A 15,447-nucleotide genomic window follows, 5' to 3' on the forward strand; every position below is an offset into this window, starting at 1 on the left:
TTGGATGCAAGGAGTCGCGGTCGCTGCTGCACGAAAATGCTGTTAGAAAATATGAAATCCTTCCGTGCCGTTGTGTTTTGTGGTGATAAGGACAGTGCAAGTGTGGAACAGGAACGTGCAAAGGCAAATGCAAAGGCAAAGGTTGGCATTCGGCGCGACGGGGCTGAACCTGGGCCGCACCCCCATTTTTCTGGCCCAAACGCAGCACCTGATTTCATTTCAGCACCTTGCAAAGTTCCCCGACACGGCGGCGAGACACGGCGTGCCCGTGGGCGTGGTGGGTGCGAGCCACACGATTCGGCCCTGGCCGTTGGTCTAATCCGTGGCCCTCCCCTTATCCCCCAAATCTAATCCTCACCCTTCTTCTCTAGATAAGCGAACCCTTCTTCCCACTCTCGCATCCTCTCCCCGACCCCTATCCATCCCCAATCCCATTCCCCTTCCACCTGCGGCAGCGCGGCACCAGCTAGCTCGCCCGCCCCCGTCTCTCCAGATGGCCTCCCTTGCCGCCGCCTCCGCCTCCACGGCGCTCCTCTTCCCGCCCTCCACCTCCTCCTCCAAGCCGCGCCTCCCGCTCTCCGCCTCCCTCGGCTTCTCCACGCCCGCGCGCTTCCGCCGCGCCGCCTCCTCCTCCTCCCCCACCGGACGGCGCCCGGGCCTCCTCGTCGTGCGCGCCGCCAGGGGCAAGTTCGAGCGGACCAAGCCGCACGTCAACATCGGCACCATCGGCCACGTCGACCACGGCAAGACCACCCTCACCGCGGCGCTCACCATGGTGCTCGCCTCCGTCGGCGGCAGCGCGCCCAAGAAGTACGACGAGATCGACGCGGCGCCCGAGGAGCGCGCGCGCGGCATCACCATCAACACCGCCACCGTCGAGTACGAGACGGAGACGCGCCACTACGCGCACGTCGACTGCCCCGGCCACGCCGACTACGTCAAGAACATGATCACCGGCGCCGCGCAGATGGACGGGGCCATCCTCGTCTGCTCCGGCGCCGACGGGCCCATGCCGCAGACCAAGGAGCACATCCTGCTCGCCAAGCAGGTCGGCGTCCCCAGCATTGTCGTCTTCCTCAACAAGAAGGACCAGGTCGACGACGAGGAGCTGCTCGAGCTCGTCGACCTCGAGATCCGCGAGCTGCTCACCGCCTACGAGTACGACGGCGACAACGTGCCCATCGTCTCCGGTTCCGCCCTCAAGGCGCTCGAGGCGCTCATGGCCACGCCCGGCCTCAAGCGCGGCGAGAACGAGTGGGTCGACGGCATCTTCTCCCTCATCGACTCCGTCGACGCGCACATCCCCGTCCCGCAGCGCCAGACCGACCTCCCCTTCCTGCTCGCCGTCGAGGACGTCTTCTCCATCACCGGACGCGGCACCGTCGCCACCGGCCGCATCGAGCGCGGCACCGTCAAGGTCGGCGACCCCGTCGACCTCGTCGGCATCAGGGAGACACGCAACGCCACCGTCACCGGCGTCGAGATGTTCCAGAAGACCATGGACGACGCCATCGCCGGCGACAATGTCGGCCTGCTGCTCCGCGGTATGACCAAGGAGGACATCGAGAGAGGCATGGTGCTCGCCAAGCCAGGATCCATCACGCCGCACACCAAGTTCGAGGCTGTCGTCTACGTGCTCAAGAAGGAGGAGGGTGGCCGGCACTCACCCTTCTTCCCCGGGTACCGCCCGCAGTTCTACATGAGGACCACCGACGTCACGGGAAACGTCACTAACATCATGAACGACAAGGACGAGGAGGCCAAGATGTGCATGCCCGGCGACCGCATCAAGATGGTCGTCGAGCTCATCCAGCCCGTCGCCTGCGAGCAGGGGATGAGGTTTGCCATCCGTGAAGGTGGAAAGACCGTCGGCGCCGGTGTCATCAATAACATCATTCAGTAAACTGAATGCCCACCATGAGAATTTTCCGCATTTATTACTCTTTTGCGATATGCTATGATGTAGTTGTTATTACGCATTTAGGGGTCACTCATGTGAAATTGTAGTATGGCACTTTTTTTCTTCAAGTGGTTTTGCATACTTTGTGATGATATTCACGGCAAAGATACATCTTGATGTGCCATTTCTTGTTATTACTCATCTGTTGGCTAGTTCATTTTTTCTATACTGTTGTCGATATGCTTCAAGATGAATATTCTTGTGAGCCTGATGCTTCAGGGGCTTGCTGAGTTGAAGGTTATACTTTATTTGCTGCTTCAACTATATATATGCTTGCTTGAGAGACATATCTTAACACTTCTTTCTTTTTGAGGGGCAGACATATCTTATGACTTGAAGCATCCATGTTTCTGCTCATCTGTTTCAATGCAATTTTCTGCTTGTTAGCAATAACCTGCAGCATCCATGGGTCTGCTCATCTGTTTCAATGCAAAAAAGAAAAGGTTTAATGTAAGGTTTTGTTACAAGGCTTGCTTAATAGTCAAGTCAGTTTGTTTCATCAAATTTTTTTGTTCAAGGAGTGTCATCTGAACCTATGCATTTCCAACCATAATAATAAGCTGCGTAGATGTTTCCCAACAGATGTGCTGCTTTTGGTTGTTGTTTCAATTCTTGATGCAACCTCAGTCTTCTCATTTTGCTCCCTTCTATTCTGTTCTAATGGCTCCATCTCCAGTGTTTATAACATGGTGTGTAGCTCTAACTGAGGCTGGTAGAGGATGACAGTCACAGGTTCAGGGAGTAGCAGCTGGGACATTCAGACACGCCCAACAACGGAAAGATGCTCACATCTCTTTTCCGCTCATCTTTTTCAATGCAAAGAAAGAGGTTTCAGGTAAGGTTTTGCGACAAGGCTTGCTTAATTGCTGGTCAGTGTGTTTTGTCAAACCTTTTCTTGTTCAACTAGTGTCATCTCAGGTATGCTGATTTCGGTTGTTGTTGTTGTTTGATTTTGTTCTCGTGTGTGTTCCAATTCTTGATGCAGCCTTGATCTTCATACCTGTCTTGGGGCGTAGTTGCTTATTTTGCTCCCCTGTGTTCTGTTCTACTCTTGTAGCATGCGCATCATTGACTATTTGACTTGAACTCTGTTAGCCTCACCCAGTGTTTAACTGAAGCTGGTCCAGAGAACATGGCAGTCACGTGTTCAGGAAATAACAGCTGCGACCTTGTTTCAGAAACACTTAACAGTGGGGAGTCGCTCACATCTCTTTTCAAGGCTTGCAGTACGAGTGTGGTCTGAAATTCGCATTCTTGTGTAACCGGGAGATGCCCATGGAGTCGCTTCTCGTCTGTGCTGTTTTTATGGAAAAGTTGCTCAGGAAGCTAAAAATGATTTTAGTTTGCATAAAATCATTTTGATGTTCATAAAATTGATATTTTTTAGGTGAAGAATGTAGTGTTTTCATGTAAACATGTGAAATTCAGTACTCTTCTTCACTCTGCTGCTCAGCAGATTGTCATCGCTGAGCTCTGCTGCTTGGCACACCGTCTTTCCTTATTGTGCTGACGTTGTGCCTGATAGTTACCCGTTCACCAACTGAAAGAAAGGACCTGACTTTGGAGATTCACAAAAGAATATCCCGGTTTGATGTTCACATAAACTACTCCGTATTAAATAAAGGCCAGCTCGCCACGATGAGAAGTTCAGTCAAGCGACTGCAACCAGGGCTGTGTCGTTTTCAGTTGCTGGAAGCAGCTGAAGTTTTTCTGGAGTACTGTAATCTACTCGTACTGATTTAACGATCAATATTTTCTTCTGATTGTGCTTTAGCGATGTGAATTGCTGCAAATCATCATTATTCGGGCGGTCCCTGAGCAACGTTGCGAACCTCAAGCGGGTCCTTAGTGACTTCTTGGCTGTTACTGGGTTCACCATCAACTACCATAAAAGTACTTTCATCCCCATTGAGACTGACCAGGAGGTTACCCTCTCCATGGCCACGCTTTCGGCCGTCTCCTCCTTCCCCCAAACCTAATTAGGTCTCCCCCTCTCTACCTACAAATAAATTTCGGTTCACCGACTTTGTCCCGATCATGAACAAAAGTGACATTCGCTCTTTCTGGGTGGCGTGGTCGGTGCCTCCCAATTGGGGGACACTTGATCCTTGTAAACTCCGTCCTCACAGCGATGCTTTCCCACGCCATGGGGGCTGGCATGCTCCCGGCCGGCGTCATTGAGGCCATTGACAAAAGACGTCGGGCCTTCGGGAGGAAACTTGCAATGGCGGCAACTGCAGAGTTGCCTCGGAAGACATCTGCGTCCCGAAAGATTTGGACGGGCTTGGCGTCCTCTCCATCTGGTCCCAAAACTCGGCCCTTCTAACAAAATTCCTCACCAAACTTTACTCTGACACTTCCGCCCCCTGGGCTTGCTGGTTTAGCCGTAGGTATGGCTGGCATAATGCTAGAGACCTAGGTGACCCACCACCTCAACATTCCTGTCTGGAAAGATACCGTTGTTGTCCTTGATGCCTTCCGCTCTGTTTCCAAAGTCACCATCGCTGACGGGAGCTCCACGACCTTCTGGTTCGATCATTGGGTTGGGGACTCCCCCCTTCGAGATCGCTTTCCTAGCCTTTTCTCTCACTCCACCCGGCTCAATGTGAATGTTGCCACAACTATGACTTCCGATTTCTGCAGCACCCTTGGACCGCGCCTTTCGCAGGACGCTGAGGCTGACCTCCGTGACCTTTCTAACAAGCTTAGCTCGTTGGCCCTGAGCCATGATACCCCGAATAATCATACTGGCCGCCTCACTAACAAAAAGCTCTCGAACAAAAGTTTCTACTCCAACTCTTTCAGGCATCTGTAGATCGATGAGGTGGCTTGCAAGGTTTGGAAGAGCGCCGCCCCTCTCAAGTGCAAGATTTTCCGATGGCTCGCCAGGAAGAAGCACTTCCCCACCAATGAGCGGCGGTTTAGACAGGAAGACATCACCTTAGTCTCTCGTCGATGCATTGACGATATTAGGCTTTAGGCACACCGATACTCTATCCCCCCCCCCCCCTCCCTCGTCCGCTTCCTTAAATAATTGGTGTAATATCTATGACCCACCTTGAGGTCCCCTCCCCTCTTCCTTGCTTCTCGCTATCCCTCTAAATCCTTGTAATGCTCTATTGTATGTTTTGTTGTTAATAAAGTTGTTTAGGTTGACATAAGCATACCGTAGCCAAGGTCAATTTTTTTTTTGCTACCAATCTGAAGTTATGTATTTCTCTGTGCTGATTATTCCAGCTAGTCCTGAGATGACTACTCTAGTTTTTCTACTGTAAACCAGAAAGGCTGAAAATTCAATGAACATGAAAGGGGGAGAGACAATCTGTCCTTTACAAAATGGAGAAAGGGAGTACAGTGCTGAGAGTGAGCTCACCAGTCAGCTGAGATGGTTTAAACTTTTCCACGCGTCACACCAGCCACTGTCGCCCGAACTCCTCTACTACTGCTTCCCTCCATTTTAAAGAATAAGATACTTTTGTTTTTCGCGTTTTTTGTTTGACGAAAATTTATTTTAAATATATAAATGTTGTTTGCATAAAATTAGAATCATTAGAAAGTGATTTTTAATATAAATCCAATGATAATAATTACATATAATATAATCAAGATCGTATTGCTCAACTTATATGGTTAAAATTTATCTTAAAATACATGCACACCTTATTCTTTGAAACGAAGATAGTATCATACTGGCAACGGCCATATCTTTCAGGCTGTGGGGGCGTGGCCTCTTTTTTTTCAAGAACACGGCCTGTCTTCTTCCTTAAGGTTTAAGTGGATTGTAAAATTTCTTTCATTTTCCTATGAAATCTAAACCAAAGGAAAAATTCATGCACTGTCCTTATGCTCTATTTCTTTAAATTAAATAAATAAGCAGTGTCATCAAAAGAAAATTTCCTGTTTCTATGATTTTCCTAACATTCCTCTCGATAAAAAATGTCCTTAGTTTCTGCGGCGTTTCCTCCACCGCCTCCTCGGTCCTCCCCTTCCGTTCCGTCCCGGTCCCTGAACCTAAGATCCCCGCCATGTCCAAGCCCTGGGGCGGCCTCGGCGGCACCGGTGCCTGGGCGCTGGACGCCGAGCGCGCCGAGGAGGAGGAGCGGGAGACCGCCGCGGCCCCCGCCGCCAGTTTTCCCACTCTTGCCAGTTGCCACTGCGGTGGCCGGGGCCGGGGCCGGCAAGTCGAAGAAGAAGATAGGCACCATACTGTTGCTCCCCGAAGTTTTGCCACGTACGGCCTGGGCGCGGCTGGCAGAGCCCAAGGGGCTCACCGCCGCGGACATGATGATGCTGCCCACCGGCCCGCGGTAGCGTGCCGAGGATGAGCTCGAACGGTCCCACCTCGGCGGTAGGTTCTGCTCCTACGGCTCCGGATATGGCGGCCCAGGGTTCCCGGCGGCCAGGAGCTGCCCCCAAGAGTGAACCCTCGGCCACCTCGATGTCACCTGCGGAGGCAGGTCGTAGCCGGCGAGCCGGGAGCCGGCCGCGGCCATTTGGGGCTGCAAGGCCCCGGGAGGACGTACTGACTTGACTGGAGGAAGACGGAGACTGAGATTGATGAGAAGATAACTATTTGTCCCAGAAGCTCACAGTTCAGCAGGCCAGGCTCACTCTTCACGCCCTGGGAGCCCTGGGTACTGGGTACAGGTATCAGTTGTGGGAAGTGAAGCTTCACTGAAGCCAGGACCGAAGGTGAATCCATTTGGGAATGCAAAGCCAAGAGAAGTGATTCTGCAGGAGAAAGGGAGGGATTGGAGGAAGATTGACCTGGACCTGAGCATCGTCGAATTGATAGGTACTATGCCGTATGCCCATATATGTATCCGCCTTCTGTACTTGTGTTCCACCTATCCACACTTAAGGCTCTGTTTGGTAGCAAAGTATTTTTGAAGTATTTGAGCAATACTACAGTTTGTCAAAATATCAGTTTCAAATAATTTGATGTCTTTGGCTGTAACTAAAGACTGGTATTATATACTTCATTGTCGCTGAAAATGTGCTATTTTTGAAGTATTGGAAAAACAACTCTCAGACTCTTTATTCCAAAACTGAAGTATTGTTATGCCAGGCAGTTAAATACTATGATTTTATAATACTTCAGTTTTAGAGGAGCTTTGTTGCCAAACTAGCCCGCTCATTTGCCTGTCAATGCGCTTTGATTATGTTTTGCTAGTGGTGCTTAAATATAGGAATGATACATTTGCGGCTAAATAATTCAGCAGCCACTTTTCAGTAGTTCTAACCAAACAGGCTAGCTTACCATTACAGTTGTCTCTGAATAGCTGCTTCTGCTCCTCTTCTGTCCAAATGAGGAGATCGGACATGCTAGCTTAGTTGCTTAGACCTCGCTATTTCTAGTCAAGATTAGCTGACAATGATGGATATCAGCGAGCTACTGGAAGGAACTGTAAGAATTACACACTGAATAATGTCATTCACATCCACGGTTATAAAACTTTCTGTGTATGTTTTGAATGTATTGACACAAACTAGTTTCAATGGTAAAATGTTTTGGCCCCTGTGATAACTTCATCAGGTCAAGGGAGTGTATCAACAGAAAATCTGGATAAAAATTGATGGAGTTGAAACCATTTTGGTCGGACCTGAACATACATTTTTTTATTTGTCAGCAATTTGTTTGTAAGAATGTGAACATAAGAAAAGGCCGGTGAAATTTGAGTAAAATTTTAGCAATATTGTTCTGATCGGCATTATGAAGCTAAGGACATGCCAAGCACAGTGAGGTTCGTCAACCGCATCCCCATTCAGATTGCATCCTGATTCCCACTATTTCCTCTCCCCTCATCAGTGGTGGCTCGTTGGAGTCAAGTGGACGGGCGAGCCACCCCTTTTATACAATAGATTTTAGCTTTAGCGTTCCTTTTTGTTAGTTTTACCCCATATACTGGTGTCTTCCTGAAGTGGACTTTGCGCTTATTTTGCCTCCATCTCTGTCCACTGCCATACTGGCACGCCTACTGTATTTCCAGCCCCACCTATGGAGGCCATGGAGTTCCCTCTCTATGCCTCTTGTAGTAGTTAGTTAGTTCCATAATTTCAATCTTCAGATTCAAACAGCGGTACAGCTGGATGACTGGATTTACAAGGGTGGTCATTAGTCAGCTGTGACAGTGAGCAACATCTCCCACCATGATCCAGAGTCATTTGTATGGTGGCTTGCAAGTCGGGCGAGGGGCTTAACAAGCAATTATAAGACACTGTCATCTAAACAATTTCTCCAGTTCCTTCGGTTATCCTGTAATCACCAAACATTCAGTTCCCTCAACAGCTCAGCTAAAATTTCCTCTGGTGTGCCGTCACCAGCTCAGGAGGAGGAGTGCATGGATGCTTCACATAGCATTGTTTCGACATGTTTTCATCTTTGCCTGTACTCGGTCCTCTGGCATCTTTATTTTCTCCTCATCTGAGGGAAACAATGTTCCCTATGGAGTGTTTGCACTGTCTCACCATGGTAATATAGGCCAGGGTTCCTTACCTTAGAGCCTATGGGCCATAATCACGCTAAATATCTTTACCTGTGTTTCTCTTTCTTCTAACGAGTGCAAACTAAGTACTTGTTATATGTTCTAATAGCTTTTATGTGTGCTTATGCATTGGATGGTTCAATGATGTTAATGGACTAAATCACCTTATTGGTTGCCAAGTTGACCTACACTACATCTTTGAATGGTTATCGTCTCACCAGAAGCCTATTAGTATAAAGTCTAAGTCATGATTTTCTTGTTGTTTGTCATACCACCATTTTGGATGAAATCTTGCTGCCGATATGAAAGGTTTTTAATTAAATAAATGTGCACCACTCGCTTTGCTCCTAATACATCATGTAGGTTTGATCATCACTGCCACATATGTGGAACTGCTATGGATGACTCACGAAGTTATTAGTTATAGAGAAAATTAGCTCAGTAACTAGAAAACTATACCATTTGCTGTTTGCTCAGGTTTTCCATGATATCTGATGACATCTGATGTCCATGGTTAGCAAATATTCCAACAGTTGATAGTTTTACTTCAGTAACAACGACAATATTTTGGTTACTTACTGTGATACTGTAATCGATACTAATCAGTCTACTCTTTGTCATGCATTTGTCTAGATAGTAAGATCGGCATTGGATCATTTATGCTCCTGCTGGCTCTATTCTTCATATCTGTTGTCGAACAAGTTTCCCCCGTGTCATTTTCCTTGACCATCAGATTAAGATGTGGAAAGCCTTGAACAAATTTTGACACCTTTAGAATCAACAGTGCAGCACCTCATCTCGAGAGGTTTAATGAAGATAACAACATTAGCACCTCCTTAATTTTGATACTCTCTTCCTTTCATGTGTATGAGTCCATTTGTACATGTCTAGTTTCAATATATCTATCAACAATTGGTACTTCCGTAGCATTAAAAATATTGCGTTGGTGTTGTTGGTGTTCTGAGAAAGTGAACCTTACTTTAACACTTGGTTAGGTGCTCTGAGAAAGTGAACCTTCCTCAGCTCAAACTTAGCTATTCTTATAGAAGCTCAGCCTTGCTATCTACTTATCAGTTACCATTATGTTTTTGATTAATTAGATGATAGTTAAATAGACCCAGTGGTTTCAGGTGATCCAATTAATCTATTCCTCAGCTAGATGGTGCACTCAAGATGCTCCACCCAAGTAATTTGACTTTTCTCTTTAATCCTGTCAAAATACATATACATGCATTTTGGCCTTACCACTGAAATTTCCTGTAGTTTCTGAGGGCCATCTTCCAGTGGAGCTTTAACTTCATGCCTATTGGATTAGCATCTTGTTATATTATACTTTATTTTTTGTAATTTTCAAGGTTTCACATAATACCTTGTATATGGAGGTTATATCCCTGTGATGCACTGTTTCCTCCATGTGTTCCATTTTATTTCAACACAGGTAACACCACTTGAATATTTCAGACCAGAGACAATGAAGAGAGGGTGTTGGAAGAAGAGATTAACCTAGTTAAGGTGGACCTAAAGGAAACTGAAGGAAACAATAATGATGAGCTGCAAAAGGTTTATTTGAGAAGATATCTCAGATCGAAAGCTTCTTTCAAATTTCACCTCATTGGGATGAGAAGATCTGGTTTGGACAAAGGCCTTATTCTTGAGCTGGTAGCGTTACTGCACCACGGCTAACTAATTGAGCAGAGGGATCTCATACCACAGAGTTGGCGGAAAGGCCATGTTCCCTGACAACGTAGAGCACTATCCAAAACCAATGGAGCAAAGATGGGGATTCGAGGGGAGCAAAGATAGAGGCTCTTTTGGTGTCAATAGTTCAGACAGGTTAGCTTGTTCCTTATGCTCTGCTTAATTTCATGAACTTTGTCCAAATACAAACAAAACCAAACTTCACACTTCTTAGTTGATAGTTACTTTCTTGGCCAGTGATCACACATTGATCACAATATTGCACCCTTCTAGGCTTCTTAATTTCCATGAATATTTTTATATTTTTTTGCATATATCCAATCATTTTGCATCAGCTAGTCGAAATTACAAACCATAGTCATTGATTTACTTAGAAGGACTGTATTTTACAAATATTTTCTCTCCTTTTTCCATTTAATGTTATTGGTACATTAAACTGTTTATGTACTTGTTTTTCAGGACGACAACAGGACAGAGATGATGAAACCCTGATTTACGGATCTTCTTTTGATAATTAATCTCAGTTATCAAATAATTGGACAAATAAGCTGTTAATTCTGGCTGCTTGAGTCCCATTTTGTTTGCCTTGGAAGAGTGGAGAGGATCATAGACAGACAAGTGTCGAAGCTGTATTTATTACCACCTCTAAGGTGGTGCCTCTTTCTTTTCTTCTTTCTCTTCTCTTTCTCTATTACCCACTGTTCCATGTCAAAACATTTGTTACTAACCTTTGATACACTAAATATTCTTCATGCATAATCTTGTTTCAGCATTTCCATTCTCATGTGGTACGAGGAGGCCTTTGTGTTGCTGATCCATCATAATATACATCTATCGTTTATCGAGCGATATGCCTGATGAGCAACCCAAACCAACAAACAAAATATACATGTTTCTTTCCTCTGAGTTCGCATGCCATATGTATGCGTATTAATTCTGAGAGCCAGAGGCTTTTGGCATCTTTACAGATAAAGCGGTTCTCGCAACAAAAGAGATCTTCAGCTGTGCTGCTTAGCATAGTACACTGCTTAATGTGGTTCCAAATCTTTTTTTTTTACTGAATAATTCCTTCTGTTTTGGTTACAAATACTCCAGTAGAGGATGAGTAGGTGCATAAAGCCCTGTACATAAGGGTAGCTTTGTTTTCTATGTTTCTGAAAGACAGAAATAGGTATGTGCTATGAATACAGGTAGATTGGGAAAAGCAGAAATTTTAGACTTTGGTGTTTGATTCACAAGAGTAGGAAGAATAAATGAATTGTAATTAAGGACAAACTAAATTTTTTTAGGCTGTAACGCTGTTGTGCCACTAATATGCATGTGAACGAGGTCCAAGTAGATTGTAAAACTCGTATGTTCTGTTTTCAAATCTAAGATCAAGAGACGTTTTCTTTTTTCTTTGCTCTGTTCTGTTGAATTAAATGGAAGGATAGTGTCGGCAAAAATAAAGGTCCCATTCTTATGTTTTCTTCCACTTCTCTATGAACAAAGATGCCCTAGATAAGTAGATGATAAGTACTCCTACGAGTCATATTCATACCAGAGACGGTACTGATTCCATGTGTTGGTCGGCATGGAGTAGAGGATAAGCGAGCGAGTACATAAAATAAGCAGTACATGATAAGTACTCTTACTAGTCACCGAGTCATACCACTTGGGACACCCCATGTGCACTGTTGACTAAGGTAAGGTGATTGTTGATTCAAACTGTTTTACATGTGAAAGAAAACAAAAATAAAAACAAAAACAAAAAGTACAGGTCACCACCATCTTGGAAATATCTTGAAAGGCAAAACTTGTTTGACAATGTGGAAGCACACGGATCGCTTTCAGAAGGTACAGCTCACCAGGACATAAATTTTGAGGGAAGAGTTGACATTGTTAATCTGACCTTCAATCTGGAGTACCCCCTCCATGTGAAACCGAATAAATTAGTGGGTGATTACTGATTAGCTCCTCCCTGTCCCTCCTAGCCGCTAGAAAACAATGTAATGTATCGTCTCTTGGCCTTCCGTGCGCCTAGAAGGAGTATCGCATACGTGCACTTCAACACAAAGTTGACTCTGAGATGGATACAGGTGGAGACTATCCAGTTATGCATTTTTAGACAATTAGTGACTTGCTCCTATCATCCTTGTTGAAATCTCGAACCACAATTTCGCACTGGATCTTATGTGCATGACATGCTTGTCCATTTTGTTCCGGGAACGGTGGAACCGTGCTTGCTTGCTATTTCAACTTTCAAGCATAATGCATATATATTCGTTTTACATGTATGAACGTGGTTAGGGAGGATGAGTGAGTATAGACAATCGGGAAACGGATCTAGGATGGTACTATCGTACGGCTACGGAACGAATAACCATGCGAGGTACGGAACAAAGCTACTAGTGTGGTAGCTCGCTGTTCGTATCAGCTCTGATTACACCGCTACTATCCTGTCCAAAGTCAAGAGTATATCGGTGTCCTGACTCAATACTTTGGTTAAGCTCATGAATAGATACAATTGGCACAAAATTATTTTTCAATAAGACGATTTTTTAAATATGGTACTAATTATACCTGGCATTTGTAATAGCATATTGTTAAGAACTAGTCTGATATCAAAGATGCTAACAGCTATTTTCGCAAAAAAAATGGTAACCGATAGAAAACATAATAAAAAGATCCAGTCCTGTCAAAGTGATATGCGACTCGTAGCAGCAGCAACACCATTGGCAATATTGAACTGTGAAAGAGGTTTTATAAGAAGAGCGCTTCTAGAAAGGAACATTGCACAAGCGTTTGTTGTAGCCGTTTTAACCACCAAAGCAAGATCATGGGTTTTCATTTCGGAGAAAATCCGAGTAATCTCTAGATATGCTTTTAACAAAAAAATACAAGTAGAAGTATACCATGGCTACATAAAGCCAATGAAGGGTATACCTAAAAATCGAGACACGGTACTCGAAGAGCACCACTACAGACGGTACACCAATTTATGGAATCCAAGTTCTTCCGCAAATTATTTCATACATTTAAGTAGTTTACACGCTCACAACAAAAAAGAGGAGATATACATGAAGATTGTTGCACCCATATGGCATGGATTCGTCGGTACAACACAAACATTTGAGCGTATGGTCTCGATCTTAGTTGTTCTTCTTGCGTTTTTCGATGAAGAAGAAGAAGGCGAGCGAGGCGATGGAGAAGGCAGAGAAGACTCCGGCGGCGACCTTGATGGAGGTGGTGACGCCGGTGATGCTGATGACGTCGAAGGTGGCGCCGGGCAAGGTCTGTCCGTAGGCGACCTGCGTGCCGGAGGCGTCGAGAGCATAGGCGCGCACGAAGTAGGTGGCAGTGGGGATGTCGAGGGCGACGCGGTACTCGACGGTGCCGGTGGCGGCGTAGGCCTGCTCGGTGACCTTGAACTGGCAGGTCTTGTCCTTCTTGAGGTCGTCGTGGGTCTTGCGCCACTCCCGCCCCTTCTGGCTCACCGGCGCGTAGCACAGGCTCACCTTCACCTTCTTGTATTCCGCGTCGGTGCCGGCCGTCGCGTTGAGGGACCACGTCACGGTGATCACGTCCTCGCCGCCGTGGAGAACTGGCCATGGATTGTCATGCGTGTTAGAGACTTAGAGTTTAACAACTTTAAAACGCAAATACTAGTGTTATGCAAATATAAAAATCGGTGTACGAATTATATTTTGACAACTTTGAGCATCCAAATATCCAAGATTCTTCTATTGGCCGGCCGGCTGCCGTCGGATATTTGGAATAGCATGCTAATTAACTTGCTGCATACATAGCCATGGCCATATATGCCAATCCGTGACGTATATCAAACAAAGGAACATTCGGCGCAAGTCAGGCAGCATAAACGACGGCGTGCGTACCTTGGTTGGGAGTGGGGGAGGCGGTGACGGCGAGGGTTGGTTTCAGCTGCGAGAGCATCGCCGCGGCGTTCGCCGACTCCCAACACCCTGCGGCGAGGACCACCACCAGCAACGCCATGGCCATCCCTTGCCGAGCCATCCTTACGAGCGGCTAGTTAGTGCTTTGGCTGCTTGATCGATCGGAGGAGGCAGAGAGGAGCTTGGGAGGTTTGCTTTGCTTTGCTTTGGTGGGGGATCTGGAGAGATGGAGGAGTACGGATGGGTATAATATAGGTGATCGAGCGCCATGGGTGTTGACCGTGGGCGAGGAGAGGAGGCAGATCACCAGGAGCTGCCAGTGCCGTATTTCGTGGGGCCGAGGAGGCGCCCGTCTGATCAAGCGAATCGGAAACTGGCTTAGCTGGTCGGAAGCCAGATCTCACGTCATGGTACTCGCCTCGCGTTTTGTCCCCTCCGAGGGTCTTCGATGTTTTAGAGGGCCAAAAGTGTCCAGCCCGGGGTTGTAGTGAGAAGCGGCGACTGCAAATTAAGCACCAAGTGGCCACACAATCAATTTTCACTGTTCAGTTCAATGTTTTTTTCTAGATAAAAGGCCGTCGTAGCCCGGTTTTAAATTAATAAAACCCTAACTAGTTCACATGAATAGAAACAAACATCAGGGATATGCTGAGAAGACCAGCTTACAATTATAACATGGCCTCCGGCCCAACACAAGTTTGAACAACAAGACACTCGAGCTATCACTAAGTACAAACCTAAAAACAACTAGTGCGAGGGTTGGCGATGAGTTGCCGGTGGCAAATACGATTCTCTATAGAGTTGTCGAAGCTTGTCTAGTAGGAAGTCGATGGTGGTGATCACTAACGGGGTTGCCGAATATAGGGTACTCAGAGGAGGCAGAAGATCTCACCAGGAGGCCGAGATCACAGGAGTACCTCGGGGCTATGAACAGGCGGAGAGTGGACGACCCCGGGAAAGGTGGCCCTGTTAAAATCCTCACACTTTTTACACCATTACCCAAGTTTCGCGTTTATGCGGCCCATGGGGGACGAAAGAGGCGAACTTTTCACTACCTGAAAAAGGCTTACCAGTGATGGGCACGTTTTCGCATTGCTGACGCCGACGTCATCGATATATAGCCACTGGTAATGTACACCACCGACGGATGCGAGATGCTTTGCCGAAAACACGTATTTGTGACTACCAATTTCATAAAGGAGCGTACTCATGAAAACTACATAACAAAATGATAGTCAACAAAAGCCACAAATGACCAGGATTGGAACAATATTACCGTCAATTATAGATATTAGGTGACGTATTCGTTGTTTCGACAACCGCCAGATGGGAAGGAATTTTTGACACACCAGTGACACAATCATCTGCCATTAGTAATGTACCTCTGACATGCAGTCTTACAACCATTTCA

At 46.3% G+C, this 15,447-nt stretch overlaps 2 protein-coding genes, 1 long non-coding RNA gene and 1 pseudogene across 3 annotated transcripts; 3 read left to right on the forward strand and 1 right to left on the reverse strand.

Annotated features, from left to right (window-relative positions):
* Positions 1-471: 471 nt before the first annotated feature.
* On the forward strand, positions 472-2,097 carry LOC124692728 (elongation factor Tu, chloroplastic-like). The gene has a single exon (XM_047226158.1). The coding sequence runs from the start codon at positions 494-496 to the stop codon at positions 1,901-1,903; it is 1,410 nt and encodes a 469-aa protein (XP_047082114.1). The 5' UTR covers positions 472-493; the 3' UTR covers positions 1,904-2,097.
* A 3,888-nt stretch (positions 2,098-5,985) lies between these two features.
* Positions 5,986-6,440, forward strand: LOC124692729 (annotated as a pseudogene).
* Positions 6,441-9,626: 3,186 nt separating this feature from the next.
* On the forward strand, positions 9,627-10,902 carry LOC124692730. The gene is made up of 2 exons (XR_006999655.1): positions 9,627-10,278; positions 10,603-10,902. It is a non-coding gene; the product is annotated as an uncharacterized LOC124692730 (long non-coding RNA).
* Positions 10,903-13,120: 2,218 nt separating this feature from the next.
* On the reverse strand, positions 13,121-14,337 carry LOC124687846 (probable high-affinity nitrate transporter-activating protein 2.2). The gene is made up of 2 exons (XM_047221582.1): positions 14,019-14,337; positions 13,121-13,726 (listed from the first exon to the last, which is right to left on the reverse strand). Exons 1-2 carry the CDS (start codon positions 14,155-14,157, stop codon positions 13,275-13,277), a joined length of 591 nt encoding a protein of 196 aa, XP_047077538.1. The 5' UTR covers positions 14,158-14,337; the 3' UTR covers positions 13,121-13,274.
* Between the last annotated feature and the right edge of the window lie 1,110 nt (positions 14,338-15,447).

This window comes from Lolium rigidum, chromosome 2 (genome assembly GCF_022539505.1).
Source record: "Lolium rigidum isolate FL_2022 chromosome 2, APGP_CSIRO_Lrig_0.1, whole genome shotgun sequence".
NCBI classification, from domain to species: domain Eukaryota; kingdom Viridiplantae; phylum Streptophyta; class Magnoliopsida; order Poales; family Poaceae; genus Lolium; species Lolium rigidum.